Genomic DNA, 13,081 nt, shown 5'->3' on the forward strand with positions numbered 1-13,081 from the left:
TAACAAAAGCAATGATAGGAGAAAGGGTAGTCAGATACAGCTTAGCAGCTGACTTCCAACTCTACTACAGAGCTAAATGAGAAGGACTGAATAAGATTCACAAAAACAAGTATATAGACCATTGCAATGTAAAACAAGACCCAAAGACAAGTGCTAATGCAATGGGTATATTAATTTAACATGGAAATGGGAAAAAAGCGTCATATGGTGATTGTTGTAGGGTTCTCTAAAGGAATAGGACAATGGAATGCAAATATTAAGAATTTATTAAACTGGCTTACAGGATGTGGTCCAGGTAGTCCAATAGTGGTGGTCTCACTATGATAAGTGAATGATACTAGCAGCTGTTCAGTACAAGAGGCTGGATGTCTCCACAGTTCCAATCTGGTGCTGAAGAATTTTGGATGATACTTGAAGAGTTGCTGGTTTTTAGTCTGTGTTGTAATCCAGAAGATGTTGGATTTAATAAAGGTTGCAGCAAGTGGATGGAGAGTTAGGGCAAGCAGTGAGAAAGCACAATTTCTTTCTTCAATGTCCTTTTGTATTATCACCAAAAGAGTATAGCCCAGCTTTATTGTGGTCTTCCTTCTTCATACGATGTGATTAAGAAAATCCCTTTTAAGAGTGCCCAGAAGATTGGGTTTCCATTGATTCCAAGTCAGGCCATGGTGCCAACCAAGATGAGCCATCATAGTAATTAACATCACAAACACAAATGCACACACCTTCACACCACATCGGGCATTCAAATTTTTACCAAAAAGGGAAATTCATTGTACATAGGTCATCTATGTACTGATGCTATATCTGTGGTGACTGTGTTGAGTGTGTGTTACATGTATGGGAAGAAAGGCAACACCTTTAGAGGGAACAGAGTCATCAGAAGGGGGCAGACTGAGAGTAAAAGGGGAAAGAGGTAGAAAATACTGATGCATATGTACTGATGTCAAATTGGAATTTTTACTTGGCCTAAGTAGCCTAAGTAACTTTTCCTGTTGCTGTCATAAATTACCTGACAAGGGCAACATATAGGAGAAAGGGTTTAATCTGGTCATTTATCAGTTTGGTTATGTAACATATTGATATCTCCAGACTTGAGTGATCTGCAGGATTCTGATGTTTGTAATGACTTCTTTCAAGCACATCAAATACATCACATATATTTTAAACAATGCATCATGTTTATCCACATTCTGTATTAATACTGTGTGTGTGCACTATAATTCCTTTATATCCATTACTATGTAAGTTCTAAGAAAAGACATTGCTACACTACTAATATTAGTGTACTTCAATTGCTATTTTGAGGAGTGTATACTAAAAATGGATCCTGCCAGACTCATTTTATGTAGAAGGTTTCTCTACAATATGAATTCACTCATGGCCCCTAACGATTTAAGGCTTTGTCACTACTTCATTTGTAGGGTTTCCTATACTAAATGTATTTTTTGATGTTAAGTTATGAAGAGTAGAATAAATTGCTTCTCTTATCAATTAAGTATGTTAGTTTCATTCATGGCTAAATTTCTCATGTTGAGTTTGCAACAACTGTTCAACATGTAGCTACTGTCTTTACTTTTACAAAATTCATCTACACTATGAAATTTTTGCTAAATAAGGGAAACATAAAATTCTTTATCATATTCTTTGTATCTATAGGACTTTTCTGCAGTGTGAAAGCTCTGGTGTCCAGTAGAGGCACAACACATCTAAAGGCTTTGTGACATTATATCTAGTACAGAGACTGGTGGCAACAGAGGTATGAAGAAGAGGGAAATGCCTTCCTGTGTCCCTTGCTGTCCTACACCGATTTGTTGGAGTCATGAATGGTATGACCAGAAACAACTTTGGGGAGTAAATATTTCATTTCAACATAAGGGTCAGTGTTCCTCTTCCAGGGATGCTATGACTGGAAGGGAAGCAGGAACCATGGTTCCTAACATGTTTATCAGCCTCCTACTCACCCACAATTCTCATGTGACCCAGGACCTCAGGGTGGTACTGCATGTCCTAGGTGGACTCTCCTACATCACTTACCGATCAAGAAAATGGCCCCCTGACATGCCCATAAGGCACTCTGATCCAGGAAAGCACCTACTCAGATAATGGTGGCCTAGGTGAAGTTGACAGCTGAAGCTAAGGAGGACATTTGCATCTGCAGGGTTTCTCACCTGTATCACTGCTTTGGTGTTGCTGAAGATTGAAGTATTGTTCAAGGCTTCGGGACAGTCATTGTACTTGGAGAGTGTCTCTGCAGTATGAAGTATCTGCAGATACTCACAGTGTAAAGAACAGGTAGAGAACTTACCACACTGATTGCTTTTGTTGGCTTCCTCATCAGAATGAATTCTCCAATGCTTATATAGTCATGAGGAACAGGTAAGCCCCGGTCCTCTTCTGCACATGAATAGGGTTTCTCTCAGATGAGAATTACTGAGGTTGAACCAGGACTGAACAATAATTCAAACCTTCAATAACACATCCTTCACATTATAGCTTTGATGTCCTGGATGAAGATTGTTGGGTTACTTAAAATATGAAGAAACACTAAAAGCTTATCACTCCCTTCATAATTGGACTTCTTCTCTCCAGATTGAACTTTATTGTTGGTAGAAAGTGTTGACTCAGTGGTAAAGCACTCACCATTCAAGTATGTGCAAAGTGATAAAATCTTGCTAAATATTCATTCCTTATCCGAGACAAATGTATGACTTCTCTACTCAATGGAATCACTTGTCTCAGATAAGGACTGAATATTTAGCAAGATTTTATAACTTTGCACATACTTGTCAAGTTCCTATTAAGAATGAATCCCTTTATGTCTTCTAAGGGATGAAGATCGGAAAAAACTTTTCCCACACTTTTCACATTTATAGGGTTTCTCTCCAGTATGAACAATTTGGTGCTGATTGAGGCTATCAAGCCTAGAAAAGACTTTTCCACATTGTTCACATATATGGGGTTTCTCTCCAGTATGAACTCTCTGGTGTTCAGTAAGGGCTGAGTGATTTGGAAAGGCATAGTGGCATTCCCTACACTTATATGTATGAATTTTTTTGTGTTTTTTAAGGTCTAAAGTAGAGTAAAACATTTTGCCACATATTTCACATTTGTAAGATTTCTCCCCAGAATGACGCAATTTGTGCCAAGGAAGGTATGAGAGAGTAGAAAATGTTTTCCCACACTCTTCACATTTGTACGGTTTCTCTCCAGAATGAATTCTTTGGTGATCCTGAAGGTGTGGAAAAGAGTAAAACCTTCTGCCACATTCTTCACACTTGTAGGAATTCTCTTCTGAATGAATTCTCTGATGACGCTTAAGGAATGCAGAAGAGTAAAATGCCTTGTCACAGTCTTTACACTTATAGGGTTTCTTTCCAGAATGAATTCTTTGATGCCGCTTAAGCAATGAAGGATAGTGAAATGCTTTGCCACATTCCTCACACTTGTAGGGTTTCTCTGCAGAATGAATTATTTGATGTTTCTTAAGCAATAAAGGACAGTAAAATAACTTTCCACATTCTTCACACTTGTAGGATTTCTCTGCAGAATGAATTCTTTGGTGTACTTTAAGTAATGAAGGGTAGGAAAATACTTTGGCACATTCTTTACACTTGTAGGGTTTTTCTCCAGTATGATTTTTCCGGTGTCTATAACGTGTTGAGTGAGTACTAAAGGCCTTACCACATTCTTCACACTTGTAGGGTTTTTCTCCAGTATGAATTCTCTGGTGTACAGAAAGTTTTGATTGAGTATTAAAGGCCTTACCACATTCTTCACACTTGTAGGATTTTTCTCCAGTATGAATTCTCTGGTGTATAGAAAGTCTTGAGCGAACACGAAAGGCTTTACCACATTCTTCACATTTGTAGGGGGCCTCGTGTATATTTGTCTGGTGTTGAATAAGCAGTGAATTACAATAAAAGGCCTTGCTGTAATCTTTACCTTTATTGGCTGTTTTTCCTGTTGACCAAAAGTTGAGACATGAACAAAAGCTTAGCATATTCTTTATATTCATAACGCTTATCTTTAAAATGGGGACATTTACCCATACTCACATTCTGATGGAGAAATCAGAAATAACACTATATTTTTACACCTATGTTCACTGAAAATAACCCAAACTATAGTAGGTGGAAACAATCTAAACTTCTACTAAGTAAAAGCCTGATCAAATTGAATATAGAAATAATGGCATGCCAGGCGGTGGTAGCACACACCTTTAATCCCAGCACTGGGGAGGCAGACACAGGTGGATATCTGTGAGTTTGAAGCCAGCCTGGTCTATGTAGTGAGTTCCAGGACACCACAGAGAAACCCTGTCTCATAAAAAACAGAAAGAAGAAGAAGAGGAAGAAGAAAGAAAGAAAGAAAGAAAGGAAGGAAGGAAGGAAGGAAGGAAGGAAGGAAGGAAGGAAGGAAGGAAGGCACACTATTCAAAGTTAAGTAGCTAACTAAGTAGTAATTATCTACAATGAAGGAGTCTCTTAAGGGTACACACAAAAAGAAATAAATACCTTAAACAAACACAGGTATTAAATGTAGACATACATGGCATTACCAACCGAGAAAGGGGGAGATTAATAGTAATTTTGTGAGACTGGAGCCATATAGAAATACCATTTTTAAGCTAAGTATGAAGTTCAGAATTTTAGGTTTGAATTAAAGTATGTCTACCAAATCTTAAGTAATACACCTCACAATTTTCAGACAGCACTTCATGTTTTATTTGGATGACAAACATCTCAATGATATCATAATTATGAAAAAAATTTAGGTTCACCTATGAGTAACAACTTTTGCCAAAGAAAATATGTTGTCAGTGAAAAGGAGTTAAAATTGGCTGACTTTCTAAGAATTATTAATTTACAACCAATGAGCTATGAAAAGAGACAATGTTAAATGTATGAAAACATGAGACTTGTGTTTTCACATGAAGTGGAAATACACCATTCGCATATTCATATAACTGTGACGAAGTGTTCATAATTGGATAATCTATCCACAAAATTATATAGGTTACATATAGACAATTGATTACAGTTGGGAAAAGATCCTTGAATTCTCAATATTCTGAAATCTTATTGATAAGCTATTCAAATTCTTCTAGTTTGGGACAGTTTTAGTCTATGACTATATGTCCACAAAGGGTATGCATTCTAAATCCTTAGTGAGTATGGAATTAAAAATAAGAATACCTTTTCATCATTCACAAAGGACTCTAATGAGGTGATTTTGATCAACATGAGAATAAGTGATATAAAATACATTTATATGTGAAGTTACTGTCTTACAATGGTTTCACACATAGGTCTTTAGAAATGTGTGCAAATTTTCAGAGGTTTAGAAAATAGTGTGAAGTTACAATGTAAACTCAAAAAAATGACCTTTGGAAGTCACTGGAAATACAAGCACAGCTCAACACTGGGGAATTATTTAAGAGACTTAAACCATCATAAAGGTCTGAGAGATGCCCTTTGACAACAAAAGCAAAGAGAGACCTCAAGAATTATGTCCATATCATGATTCAAGGCAGATGGGAAAGTCTGCCTTTCTGTTGAATATTTGCACTTCAACTCTGTTCTTGACCGCCCCCCCATTCCTACACACCTGTATGCACAGTAGCTGCCACTTGTTTCTTCATACCCACAGGCCCTTGTTTTTGCTCCAGAAATGTCACCAGGTGTGGCTTAGAGAGAACTAGACCTGTTTGTAGGAAAAGGAAACAAGATGAAGTGTTCTTCTACTGGGAATTGGCATGTTTGTTCCAGTACACTGTTGATAAGGAAAGAGATGGTGTAATAAATGACTGCAGACAATCATTTCCTTAAATGTTTTCTCACAGGACCACTACAGTACATGAAGGAATTTACAACATCCAGATTCTGAGTTTCATTTAAGGGGAAAAAAACATTAAAACTGACTTGTGAAACATTTTCATTAATATATAAGGTACATGCCCATTGTAACTGAGTTTCTACCATTCCCATTAGTGTGAAGGATATATTCTTCCAACACAGACAGGTTAAACTCACAAAAAAAGAAAGCAATGTTTCTGAGCTAAACATATTCCCTAATTTTTCTTTAAAGCTAAACTATGAAACTTTTTGTTGGAAAGCACAAGCTCCCGTGAGATGATGTATAGAGTGAGGAAGTTACATGCTGACAATAAGATAAGAATTCCCAGTGGAAGTGATCCTCACCCAGGAAATCAAGGTGGCTGTAATTCTCCAACATCACATCCCTGTACAAATTCCACTGAGCAGGCTCCAGGCATTCCCTCTCTTCTGGAGAGAAATCAATGGCCACATCCCCGAAGGACAGCATTTCCTGAAATAAAGATTAATGCCATTAATAACAGACATTGTGGGATGAGTTCTCTGTCAATGTGACACAAGCTAGGGTCATTTGAGAGGAAGGAACTTCAACTGACAATGTGCATTCCAGAAGAATGTCCTGTGTGCAACCCTATAGGAGGCTGTTTTTAATTATTCACTGACATATGACAACCCAACTCATTGTGGGTGGTACAACCCCTGGGCAGGTGGTCTTAGATGGTATAAGAAAGCAGGATGAGCCAGGTGGTGGCGGCGCACGCCTTTAATCCCAGCACTCGGGAGGCAGAGCCAAGCGGATCTCTGTGAGTTCGAGGCCAGCCTGGACTACCAAGTGAGTTCCAGGAAAGGCACAAAGCTACACAGAGAAACCCTGTCTCAAAAAACCGGAAAAAAAAAAAAAAAAAAAAGCAGGATGAGCAAGCCATGGATAGCAAGCCAATAAGCAGTGTTTTTTATGGCTTACACTCCAGTTCCTGCCTACAGGTTCCTGCCTCCTTGACTTCCCTCAGTGTTGGACTGTTACCTGAAGTTGTAAGTTGAAATAAATACATTCTTCTCCAAGTTGCTTTGCTCATGGACTTTATCATTGTAAAAGAAACTCTAACCCAGGTATCCTGTACTTGTGTTACACAATTCTATATTTTGCCCAGGATGAAAAGAATGCTAGATATAGGTGACATGTTTCTAACAAAGCTGAATCATATTCCTCAGACACTTCAAATGTGGTCATATGATTTCACACTGGACCCATCAAGGAAAGAGAAGAGTTTCCTATAAGTTCACGTGGAAACTCTTAAGACGGATGAAATGTAAAATGAATGTTTCCATAGAAAAACATGCATTTAGTCCTACATGCTTGTTTTATCTACCAAACATATATACATTTTTCACAGGAGAAAGCCATGGTCAGAGGGAAGGAACTCCTCAAACCCTTAATATGAACAATCATGAATATGAAATGCAATGAAAATGCAGTTTCTGATGTAGCAGCAAGGAGCTGATGTCTGGATTTCTTAATTTGTACAGAGTCCAGTAGTGATGCTAATGTCAGTGCACCAAGAGACACATGATGGAGCACCCAAGGGATAGAACAACACCACCAAAAAAAAAAAAAAAAAGAACTCACAGAAAAATATGTTAGGTATCAGAACCAATAAGAATCAGCAAGTATAGGAATAACAACATTTTTTTTTTTAGTATTTCAAATACACTAGACTTCATTCTGACTTGGTTATTTCCCTTTTTCTCTTTTTCTCAGACATATACTGACCTGTTTGATATATTCTTAAAGCATGTCTTCACCATGTGACATCTGTGTCTCACTGTGTTGTGTTGAAGAATTATAATGGGTGGCTGGGGTAGACTGAATGAAAATGGCCCTCATAAGCACATCTATTTGAATACTTTGTCCATAGTTAGTGGAACTCTTTGGAAGGATTACATGGTTTTTTAGAGTAGATGTGACCCTGTCGGTGGAGATGTGTTAATGGACTTTGAGGCTTCAAAAGCCCAATGTAGGCCAAGTATCTCTCTACCTCTTGCCTGTGGATTAAGATGCATGATCTCACCTACTGCTCCACCACATCTGCTTGCCTGCTACCATGCTCTTCACCATGCCGATCATTAACTAACCTTCTGAAACTGTAAGACGGCCCCAGACTAAATGTTCTGCTTTATCAGTTGTCTTCTGCATCGTCTCTCTTCATAATAACAGAACAGTGACTAGGATAGCAACAGGAACAGTTTTTTCTTATTTTTAAATTTTCAATATTTCAGAGTTTTTTTCATATTATTGCATCAGGTCCCAAAATGACTTATGAAAGAAATCATATTATACTTCTTCCCCTTTTTTAATGAAAAAAATTAGAGATTTATATATTAATAAAGTATTTTGTAATAATTTTATGGATAAACTTTGCATAATCTTTCCATCAGTTTTAGTATGCTGATTTCCTCAAACACTATTTTTTATTATTAAAATCCCAAAAAGACTGTCTTATATGCTTCTGAAATGTACACAACATAATGTTTACATACATCCAGCATTCAGAGCAACAGTACTGTGAACTTCATCCTCCTATGGTACTGTTTCAGAGCATCCAAGTTCAGTATGTCCTCAAGCCTCAGCTTTCTGATGTCACTGGCCAAGGAGAAAAAGCATTATATTTCCAACTTCTATTAGTTATAACTCTTTACTTTTAACATATGGATGATATCATGTGATACATGTCTCTCTGTGCCTGAAATAATTTCCAGTTTCAGTCATATTGTCACAACTTACATGACTTTATTCCTTTTTTTCTGAAATATTAATTAAAATAAATAAAAAATTCCCAATCTCTCTCCTAACTCCAATCGTATTCTCTTCTAAGTTCTATGACTTTATGTTCCAGACATATATTCTCCTCTAAGATCCATAAACTAACTAGCTATGGATATTTGCCTAGGTTTCTAGTATTCTTGATATGGCCTTAAGTCCAATTGGACAGCTGCTGTTTGTGTGAAGATGTGAGTGGCACTGAAGCATCTTTAGGGGCATCTGTTCACATTGGTCATCGCCGTGGTTCATAGGTTAAAAAGCTAAGGGGGACTAGTTATTCCTTCCCTCCCTGGGAAGCTTGCAAAGCAGTTTCACAGAGAAGGGGACTTTCAGGTCAGATCCAGGTCCAGTCCTCTGAGTCTTGGGTCTGAAATGCCTGGTGTTTTCAGCAATGGGAAGAAGGAGTAGCTATAGTCAAAAGACTTTTGGCACAGAGGAACCATACTTTGTAAATAAAAATTATGCTGAAAAATATCTTTACTTATGAATAAAGTAGCAGAGAGGAGGCCAATAGATTTCCAAGTCATAAGCAGATTGAAGGAAGATGATGAAGAGAAATCCCTGTCATTTCTTGAGGAAAAAGCCATTACACTCTGTTGAAAGCTTCCGTGTAGCTAGTAGAACACGTCCCCACATTTCAAGTAAATGAAAACCACAGATTCCACTCTTCCATACTTAGCAGATCACCGACAACAGGTCAGCTTGGAGAACTGCAGGAACTCAGGGCAGAGTGAAGATGGAAACCTCGTTCTCTCTGAGAAGTAGAGCAGGTCCCCAGTGGTGAACTGACTGCAAGGACCTCTCCCTAACGCTGCCCAGCACCCGTTACCACTGTTCTAGATGGGGAAGTGTTGCTGTGCTGAGGCCGCTCTCCGCACTGTGGGCTGCCTGGGGATGCGGGGCAGAAGGCCTGCCACCATTTAATTGAAATTTTATCTAATATAATTAAAGCAAACATTTCAGGAGGAGTTGAGACTGGCAATGTTCACTTCCTATGGAGAGGAAATGCAAATAAATTCTGGCCTGAAGGGGACAAACTGTGATTCATTAAAAATTACCGCAAATTCATTCCAATCCCCGAATCAGGCAGTGGAGTCCAACTGTCCTCCCCTCGAATGGAGGCTGGTCCTAGAGACAAGCCTACAACACAGTAGACAGAGCCGAACTCATAAGACCTCTTGTATCTATGTCCGTGTCCCTCAGAGATTTTGCTTTTGACAGAGGCCAGACAAACTGAGTACTAGGAGATTGTGCAGAAGTCAAAACTAAGTGCAAAGCAAGGGCTGTATTATCAATCAGGCTTTACACAATAATGACTCTCCATTTAGTCTGCGCTTATCTATCAATTAAAGAACACACTGCTTTAAAAATACACTAAACACATCATGAAGTGCTGTGGAACAATGCTTTTCTACACTATGAATATGTATTACTCTCAATGGTTAATAAAAAGCTGACAGGCCAGTAGCTTGGCAGGAAGTGAGGTGGGAAAGCCAAACTGAGGATGGGAAGAAGGAGGGCAGAGTGGGGAGAGATGTGAGCTAGACTCCTAGGAAGCAAGACATGCTAGAGGACAGGAAAAGCCACAAGCCATATGGCAATACATAGATTAATAGAAATGGGTTAATTTAAATATAAGAGCTAGTTAGTAATAAGCCTGAGTTATTGATGGAGCATTTGTAATAACATAAGCCTCTGTGTGTTTATTTGGGACCAGGCTGTTGGGACAGGAAACATCCCTTTACACTGAAGTAACAATGCACTGATCTATCCCAACCTTTGACACACATAAGTGTGGCACACAGCAATCATTAATTTTTGCTTTAAGTCCACACATTTTTGCAATGTGATGACCCAGATACTGTATATGGAACCCTAAAACTGACATGATAGATCATATGCAATGTATTTATTGAAAAAAATGGAATGAATAATTAGAATTTTAGCTTCAACTTAAATATCACATGCTTTGCTCTGTATGACAGAAGGTCTTGATGTATCCGGATTTTAAATAATCAGTACATTGTTACTAAATCTTAATACAATAGTAAGTGATGTATATCCAACAAACAGTTGGGACTCACATTCTCATCCACTGACTTACGTAGCTCCACAAAGAAAAGAACAATGGGATGCAGAATTTAAACAGCTGGCTAGCCAATTTGACACATACCTTTCAACTCAAAATATGTCAGTTTATTTGAAAATAATTTTGGATGGACTCAATGACAGAAACTTTTATAACCCTAAAAGACAAAGTAATGAAGATCTGTGTTTCTGAAATTAATTCCATGCATACATGTTTGGTTTCTATTTAATTCTGTCCAAATATCTTCTGTAATTTCTCTCAGTGGTCTCTGGCATAATCATATAGACAACCATGAATTGGATTCCATTATCCAGCACACTTTCCCTTCAGAGTTTTCCAGGAATGACCTGTCTAACATAGCAAGATTAGTACTGGAGTCTGTAAAAACCAGTAACTCCTTCCCTCATAGCATTGCTTCCACAAACACTAGCATACAATAAAAATACCCTGGAATCGGCAGGGCTGGACACTATAGGGACTAAACTCCTCCCCATGGAAGAGTAATAAACAGAACTTTGCTTTGCTGGATGGATGACAGAGAACCACATGTGAGTGACAGTGGAGGAGGTAGATGTCATCACCCACACGGAGAGTAGGTTCTGTTTTGGGTAAATGTAGAGAAGCAGTCCACACACACTTTAACCTCTGGTGAAGGAGGGAGAAGGCATCCAAGGGGCGGAGAAGCAGGGAAGAATGTTAACCACTGTGGGCTGCATCAGTCACCGAGAACTCCAGAGAGGGAATGAGGTCCGTTTACTTTAAATCACATGAATATGCACAGGTCTGTGAGTTCTTCCTCACCCTGCTGACCCGACACAAAAGCCTGGCACCCTGGCCCAAAAGCCTTTCCACCTGCTCCTGGGGCTCCGGCTGATGGACTGGCTCAACAAGTTCAAGGCTAGATCAAGGCATGTTTATACAACAGTTGTGTTTCTTGAGAGTTATTAACCATAACTTAGGGATGGAAGGCCCTTCAAAGGCTTAAAACACCCCAGTCCTCAAAGTAAAGCTGAGCATCAACTCCCCGAGTTCCTGCTCTGCAGTGCGTCCTTCCCTCTGTGTGTCTGTTGTTCCTTCACCCCTAGTCACAGCTTTTCTGGTAAATTTGTCTGCAGAGTTCCAGAGTTTCCCAGCTGCGAACTGTTATGTCTCAGTTTGTTTGTTTGTTTCCTTTTAATTCAGGAACTGGCCGGAAAAACAAAGACAATAATACCCCCAAGATCATTACAAGGCTTGCTAGGGAGCATATGAGAGATTAAAAAAAAAAAAACCCAACCTACTCTAGAGGTACCGAGAAAACCGTCAACATCCATCTGAGAGTGGGTAAAAGAGAATGTACCCGCCCCCCGCCAAGCTCCCAGGACCAACTGAAATGCAGCTTCTCGACTGACCCACCAAGTCCTGGCAATCCAGAACTTTCAGTGTCCTAACAAAACCATCAGTCGGCATCAGACACGCCCTCTCCCCACTCCTGACCTGGACCTTATGGCCCAGCACAAAAGGTCAGCACAGTACCCCCAAGGCATCCTTTTCTGCCCTCCCACCCAGGTCCGCTCCCTCCAAGACGGACCCCCGCACCCCGCACAGTGCGTCAGGCCGCGCTGCACCCTGGACCAACCTCCATGTCAGAGACGCAAGAGGAATGCACAGCAGGACAGGACTCTCGCCCAACTTTGGGGAAATAGCACACTTTCAGACAGAAAGAACAAGTATTGTTTCCGGAGTGGGTCTCTGTGACGTCACAAGGACCAGACTACATTTCCCACAAGTCTGCGCGAAGGAATTCCGGGAACCCTGGTTTGGCGATTTCTTATGTTCCTGGATTTGTCCCTGGCAACCAGCAGTAGAGTATGGAAGAAGAAGCGGGGATTGCAGGGCAGCCATGGGGAGTGAGGCTGGAGTTCACCTCCTGACCCACAACACGAGATGTGTGAATGTGAGTCGAGCCTTTGACAGAAATATTAGAGGCCATTTCTGGTCCATGACCTGACTGTGTAAATAGTTTTGTACCTTCTCTAAAGACATACTGAACTAGCTTAGGACAAGGCAAATGGTGACTCCTTTAAAAGGTTGATTAATGGACTGCATCATATGATGTAATGCCGTCCAAATATTTCCCCAGTGCTGCTTGAAAAACAAAGATTTTACTATCCATTTATGCATATGGGGAATATTTCTTACCTTATGGATCATGTGCCTTCTGGCTGTCCACCTTCTGGCCTATTTCTGTGGTTATCCTTTTCTTGGTTGCAGGTCATCTGCAACCAAGGTCAGCTTCACATGCTGATAATGCTGGGCCTCTTGCTCAGGAAGGATTACATGGCTTTTTATTAG

General features: G+C 39.6%; 2 protein-coding genes across 4 annotated transcripts in view; both read right to left on the bottom strand.

Moving 5' to 3' along the window:
• LOC128113353 (zinc finger protein 58-like) overlaps positions 1 to 581 on the bottom strand; it is a 46,734-nt gene extending 46,153 nt beyond the window's left edge. Inside the window, exon 1 of the mRNA XM_052742965.1 lies at positions 282 to 581. The gene's annotated coding sequence lies outside the window, so the exon portion shown is untranslated. The remainder of the gene's footprint in view (positions 1 to 281) is intronic.
• On the bottom strand, positions 470 to 12,495 carry LOC128113359 (zinc finger protein 58-like). Of its 3 annotated transcripts, XM_052742979.1 has the most exons (6): positions 12,366 to 12,495; positions 8,376 to 8,478; positions 7,971 to 8,060; positions 6,204 to 6,330; positions 5,611 to 5,706; positions 470 to 3,963 (listed from the first exon to the last, which is right to left on the bottom strand). In XM_052742979.1, the coding sequence occupies exons 4-6, from the start codon at positions 6,325 to 6,327 to the stop codon at positions 2,801 to 2,803; spliced, it is 1,383 nt and encodes a 460-aa protein (XP_052598939.1). In that variant the 5' UTR covers positions 6,328 to 6,330; positions 7,971 to 8,060; positions 8,376 to 8,478; positions 12,366 to 12,495; the 3' UTR covers positions 470 to 2,800. The 3 variants fall into 3 exon arrangements, with proteins under 3 accessions (XP_052598939.1, XP_052598937.1, XP_052598938.1); XM_052742977.1 differs by lacking the exon at positions 7,971 to 8,060; XM_052742978.1 differs by lacking the exons at positions 7,971 to 8,060; positions 8,376 to 8,478 and having other exon boundaries at positions 12,366 to 12,492.
• Positions 12,496 to 13,081: the final 586 nt, after the last annotated feature.

This window comes from Peromyscus californicus, unplaced genomic scaffold, assembly GCF_007827085.1.
Source record: "Peromyscus californicus insignis strain IS unplaced genomic scaffold, ASM782708v3 Scaffold_18__1_contigs__length_77618521, whole genome shotgun sequence".
In the NCBI taxonomy this organism is placed as follows: Eukaryota; Metazoa; Chordata; class Mammalia; order Rodentia; family Cricetidae; genus Peromyscus; species Peromyscus californicus.

Excerpts from the sequence above, each read along its gene's own strand:
- LOC128113359 (XM_052742977.1), bottom strand. Across the intron at positions 5,707-6,203 it reads CAGCCACCTTGATTTCCTGG|GTCTAGTTCTCTCTAAGCCA; the intron begins GTGAGGATCACT and ends TCCTACAAACAG. Across the intron at positions 3,964-5,610 it reads GGCAGCTACTGTGCATACAG|GAAAAACAGCCAATAAAGGT; the intron begins GTGTGTAGGAAT and ends TTTGGTCAACAG.